General features: G+C 42.0%; 1 protein-coding gene across 1 annotated transcript; it reads right to left on the bottom strand.

Annotated features, from left to right (window-relative positions):
* Positions 1 to 5164: 5164 nt before the first annotated feature.
* LOC149216410 (uncharacterized) lies at positions 5165 to 5806 on the bottom strand. Its single transcript, XM_089389942.1, has one exon. The coding sequence runs from the start codon at positions 5804 to 5806 to the stop codon at positions 5165 to 5167; it is 642 nt and encodes a 213-aa protein (XP_089246068.1).
* Between the last annotated feature and the right edge of the window lie 214 nt (positions 5807 to 6020).

Genomic DNA, 6020 nt, shown 5'->3' with positions numbered 1-6020 from the left:
CCTGCTCTTACGGTCACCTTTCTTGCCTTCCTTTGAAGCATGCCAAGTGTCCCATCTTCTATATGGGCATCGGCGACGCTCATTGTTTTTGATCATATATCTTATGGGAATGACTCCCTCCTGCTCAAGCATTGAATGCTCCTGTTCTGCCTGTCCTTCGCTTTTTTGCCAACCTTTAATTCTTCCCTCAGTACGCATTATCCTCATCATTTCGTTAAGCCTGCATAGATCGCCGACTCTTCGTCCTTACCTTTCATTCACCAAATCCTGCCTCGAGAGCAGGGTACACTTATTTCTTAATTCCGGGCAGATAACGTCCTGCCAACAGCTGTCCAATATGCTAGTGGGGTTCTCTATACCATAATTCGCCAGATGGTCTGCAGTTGCATTGGCTTTACGACGAACCGCCTGAAAGATTAAACCTTTCAACCACCCCAAATTCTCATCTATACTCTCTGTCACTTTATCCAGTCGCCAGTGTTGAGTAACCCTGCTAGCTTTGGCTCCCGCATACATCCTTCTGGCTGTTGTTATTGCGAGCTGGGAATCCCCCTCAACTACTGCTCTGCCTGCCTGCAAATTTCTAAGAATTCTGAACCCCTGTTCCATTGATCCAAACTCCATCTCATTGATCGTTCCTTCCCCTAAGGCTCTGCTGTAGATGTGCAGAATTTCTCCTTCGCTATTTCTTATAATGCCACCGATACCAGCCATTCCTGGATTACCCCTCGATGCACCATCGAAATTTAGCTTGAGGAAGCCTAAAGGTGGTCGTTTCCATATGTTTAAAGTGGAGCTTATCTCCTGTTGGCGATTCACTGTAGCCATGCAGGTTCCATTATCCAGGTCAAAGGCTTTTAAAATCTGTAAGTCCCGATTTGAAACTTTACTATCTTGATCTACTTTGCTTTTGACAAGAACCAATTGTCTTATATTCTGTATGATAACTTCTATTGAGTGATTTATGTCCCTGGTTTCGTTTAAGAATACTCATCTGTTCTGTTATTTCTAGATTATCCATGTTATAAACCCTGGCATTATTTTCCAAATGAGATTGACCCTTTGATTACTGGAGAAATTGCCTCAGCAATTCTCGATGGTCTCTTAGATGGAATCTCTGGTTCTGTCCGTTTGTTGTAATATATTCTCCGCCCAATTCCATATTAGGCTTGCCGATTCGCAGGTGTTGAAGAGATGGTTTATAGTTTCTTCTTCCTTGTTGCACATGGGACACCTAGAAGGGCCATAAAACCCTTTCTTGCGGAGATTCTCCCAAGTTAAGGTTTTCCTGTGCATTAGGAGCCAGAGGAAGATTTTAATTTTTGTCCAGAACAGAGAATCCCAGACCTTGCTACACCATTGTACCTGTTCAATTTGCTCTGTATCTTCGATACAATTTCTGGCTTCTTTGAGCGTGAAATTTCCCCCTCCTTTCTTTCCCCATCTTAGTTGGTCGTTATCATCTGCCTTCCTAATTCTTCTTTTATTTAATATATTTTGCAGGTCCCTGACGTCGTTGTTTGCTGCAGTTATGTTCTTTGTTTCATTGATTGCCCAATTTCTCCATTCCGGATCCCTGTTATTAGGATTCCAATAATGATTTACCGTTGTCTTCCCAAGCCCTTGATAATTTCTTTGCAGCTCTGCAAACTCTGGCCTCTCTAACTTATGGAATTGTTGCCAGGCATCCTCCCAGAAAAGGGCCGTTTTACCATTGCGGATTTTCCAAAATCTATTCTCCTGTATAATTACTCGATTTCTCCTTGCTAGGTTCCAGATTGGTGAACCCTCTGGACTCTCTTGCATTCTGATCAAGTTCTGAGTGTTGTGCATTGGGGCGTATTTCTCCTTCCAATGTCTAGCCTAAGGAAGATTAGGTTCCTTCAGCCATTTCCACCAAAGCTTAGCCCCACAAGCCCTATTGATGGTGAAGGGGTCTAGCAAGTTTAACCCTCCCAAATGTTTGGGTTTGCATAATTTATTCCATGCGACTAGTGCCCATTTTCTCTTCTCTGCATTTCCTGTCCACAAGAAAGTTCTCTGAATCACTCTCATTCGCTGCAGGACTCCTTTGGGAGCCAGGATTATGGAGAGCATATATTGAGGAATAGCTTGCAGTACAACTTTGGTTAAAACTAGCCTCCCTGCTAAATTGAGGGCCCTATGGGTCCAGTGATTACATCTTTTCTCTAAACTGGCTAGGATCTTCTCCCAATGAATTTTTTGCCAAGGTTTATCCGTTAGAGGTGCTCCTAGGTACCTTGAGGGCAGACTGCCTCTCCGGAAACCTAGAATGATAGAGAGATTTTTTTGCACAGCTAAATGCGTATTGAAAAAGAAGATGGTGGATTTGGATAGATTAATTTCCATACCTGAGGCTTCACTGAAAAGATTGAGGATCCTTTTATAGCCCAGGGCTTCTTTGACTGTAGGAGAACCATGTAACATTGTATCATCAATGAATTGTTGGTGAGTAGTCGCTGGAATGGAAGGTAAGGGCTACAATCCTCTGATCTTTTCTTCCTCTTTAGCGCTACGAATGAGTTTGCTTAAACCTTCCATCAGGATGACAAAAAGAAAAGGTGATAATGGGTCTCCTTGCCTGAGTCCTCGTGAGGGGGAGAATTGGTTGGCGGGGGCACCATTTACCAGTATAGAAAATTTAGTAGATTTGATCAGAGCTAAAATCCACTTTATCCATTGATTTGCGAAACCGAAAGCTTCTAAGATTGCTTCTAGGTAATTCCAGTTGACTTTGTCATAAGCCTTTGATAAGTCAAGTTGCATCATCATGCCTGTAATTTTCCTGGAGTGAAGTGTGTGAATCATTTCCTGTGCTAGTAAAATATTGTCCAGAATTTCTCTTCCCTCAACATATCCTGACTGTTCTTCTGAGATGAGCCCTGGGAGAATAGGTTTCAATCTGTTAGCAATGACTTTAGAGATAATCTTATAGATGACATTGCACAAGGTAATAGGCCGAAATTTAGCTGGGGTGTTGGCCTCTTCTTCTTTTGGAATCAGGGCCAGGAAATTTGAATTTAGAGATTTGAGAATTGAGGCCGAATGCCGAGAGTCCTCCACCACTTCCCAGACCTCAGTTTTAACAATTTCCCATCAAGCCTTGTAAAATTTGATAGTAAAGCCGTCGGGCCCAGGCACTTTGTCATTTGGCATGTTCTTCACCGCTTCTTCCACTTCTTCCAAAGAAATTTCTCTAGTTAGTGTAAGGTTTTGCTCATTGGTGATTGTTTTGGGAATGGATTTGATAAGTTCAGCGATTGCCTCTGTTCTGTCTACCTCTGGCTCCTGTGCTATGCTGCTAAAATGCGTAGTAAGCAAGGTTGAAATTCCTTGATGATTCTGGAGAAAGTCCCCCTGTTTTTTTCTGAGACTGAGGATTTTATTGGCGCCTCTGTAGTCCAGTGCAGATCTATGAAAGAATTTGGTGTTCTGTTCCACTTCCTTGAGCCACTGAATCTAGGACTTTTGTTTCCAAAGGGTTTCTTCCTCTTGGAAACGAAGCTGCCATTTTTGCATCAAAATTTTTTCTTTGTTTGCAGTTTCTAGGTCGCTATTTCCAGTTATCCAGCCTTTGTGAATCTCCTCTAGCTGCTCCTCTATCTTGGATTTTTCTTTGAGTATGTTCCCAAAAAATGTTATATTCCGAGTTTTGATTTTATTCTTGATGTATCTAAATTTACCCTGTAGTTTGTACATTTTGGTACCTCTAATATCTATCGATTCATGCCACCATTTCTCAACAAGTTGAACAAAGTCCGGATGGTTAAGCCAAAATTTATCAAATCAGAATGGCTTATTTCTGGGAGTGCCCAGGATAGCAGCAATTTGAGAAATGGGCCAATGGTCTGACCCTCCACTAGGTAGAATGTTTGATTCTATCACTCCCTCCAACAGAATACTTTCAAATATTAGAAATCTGTCAAGACGAGAGGCAATTTGTCTTTCCCCTCCCCTTCTATTATTCCAAGTAAAAGCCCCACTCTTGGGGTGGACATCCACTAGTTTAGTTGTGTTGATGAAATCTAAGAATGCTTCAGAATCTTTGTTGAGTTTCCTAATCCCTCCTTTCTTCTCCAATAGTGTAGTTATCATATTGAAATCCCCGCCTATGATTGCCTTCGCATTGGGATATCTGAGCTTCAGATTCAATAAAGTTATAAGAAAAATGTATTTCTCTTCTAACTTCTAAGGCCCGTAAACATTGGTGCACAGATAGGTTTCTGAATTGCCTATCACTTGAACTTCTATGGCTATAAAGGACCTGGTAGCTTCAAATGAGAGGATTTTGATTACATGCGGATTCCACAGGGTAACTAAACCCCCCTCCCATCCATGACTAGTGGTTTCGATGTATTCCATTTGTCTACCTAGCTTCTTGCTTGCATTATAAATAGTATTGCTTGCGCATTTGGTTTCTTGCACAAATATAATGTCAGGTTTTTCCTTTTGGACCTTCCTCTTTAAGAGTCTTTGTTTTATTTGGCTATTAAGCCCTCTAGCATTCCAAGAGATTACTTTCATTTTAACATAAAAGATTAGTAGATAAGAGAAAAGGCTTCCAGGGCTTTCATCTTACCAGAGTTTAAAAGCATATGTCCCAGTTCCTGCAGTGCCTCATTATTGGTTTTGCGCTCTCTCTTCTTCTTTTGTTTGGAGCTGGTGGATGTTTGAAGTAGGCTTTTTGTTCGGAGTCCCATTCCTTTTGCCACGCCCAGATTCTTGTTTCGCTTATCAATCTCTGCTTTATGTTTTGCCATGAATATTTCATTAACTAAATCCTAACTTCCTCTTCCGATATGTTTTCCATCCCCTTCTTTTTCCAGTCTTCCACCATGTCTGGTAGGTCAACTCCTTACTGGTCTAATACCTCATTGAGCTCCATTTCCTCACTTCCGTTGTCACTTGAGAGCATTTCTGAATCTTCCTCTGCCTCTTCTGTTACTTCCTGAGTTTGTGCTGTAGTGTTTTGTGTATTTTCCTCCCTTGCTTTGGTAGCATACTCTGCTGTAGTTTTGTTTGCTTCAGAGGTATTTTGTACCTTATTTTGGTCCTCTGATTCGGTCTCAGTCTCCAAAACTTCAAAAGCATTACTAGTATTACCTTGTGTTGTGCTTGTTCTGATTGGGCGTTTGCTGTTTGCTCACTGTCTTGCTCTTGGCTGAATGAAGGTTTCCCTGTTCTTTTCTACCTGATCTCCCTTGTGTTCTTCCGTTGTTCTATTTAATGGAAATTCTCTGATTAAATGTCCATGCTCATGACACTTCCTGCAGCGAAATGGAATTTGCTCATAGTCAATGGCTTGGAAATAGTCCTCATCCCTGTATTCCAACCACAGTCCTTCATGCAATGCCCCCGATACATCCAACTCCACATAGATTCGAGCACAGGAAGTGTATCTTCTCTGCATAGTGGCTTCTGAAGCTTTGATGAAAGTCCCCAACTTGTCACCTATCTGTTTTAGAGCTGAATGTCCCCAATAGTCTATTGGTAGTGCGAAGAGGCGAATCCAGACTGGCACTTGCTTGAAGGTTTCTTTTTCTGGCACAAAGTTGGGCTTCCAAGGCCTCATATAGAGGCCCGCTGAAGTGAAGAAATAAGGTCCACCATCAAATATTCTATCCTTATCCTCTAGATTTGAAAAAACAACAGTGAAAAAACCTTTGGCTCCTAGGTGCAGTCTAACATCACCTTTGGGTTTCCATTGATGCTTTATCCATTGACACAGTGCCCTTTCTGTTGGCCAGAGTCCCATGAACTTGCAAATCACTGCATGTTCAGTCATGTGTTCTCTGTAGGCTTGAATTTTTGGGTCTATTATCACCACCCTTAGGGCTTCTGCTGTTTTAGGCTTGCATGGGCCTTGAGTCGTTTTGCTATTGAGGTTTTCTGGTTTTTTCCCCTTCTCCTCGCTTTATTTTTCTGGGGCTCCCTTTCCACCATCTTCTTGCTCCTTCTCTTGGTCGCTCTCATGTGCGGGATGTGCCTGCGCTTCCTTC

The sequence above is a fragment of the Pinus tabuliformis genome, chromosome 1_1, assembly GCF_031772625.1.
Source record: "Pinus tabuliformis cultivar Carrire ecotype Pingquan chromosome 1_1, CPIR1, whole genome shotgun sequence".
Lineage (NCBI taxonomy): Eukaryota > Viridiplantae > Streptophyta > Pinopsida > Pinales > Pinaceae > Pinus > Pinus tabuliformis.
Note: the sequence above shows the minus strand (reverse complement) of the source record. Positions and strands in the feature narration are given on the sequence as shown.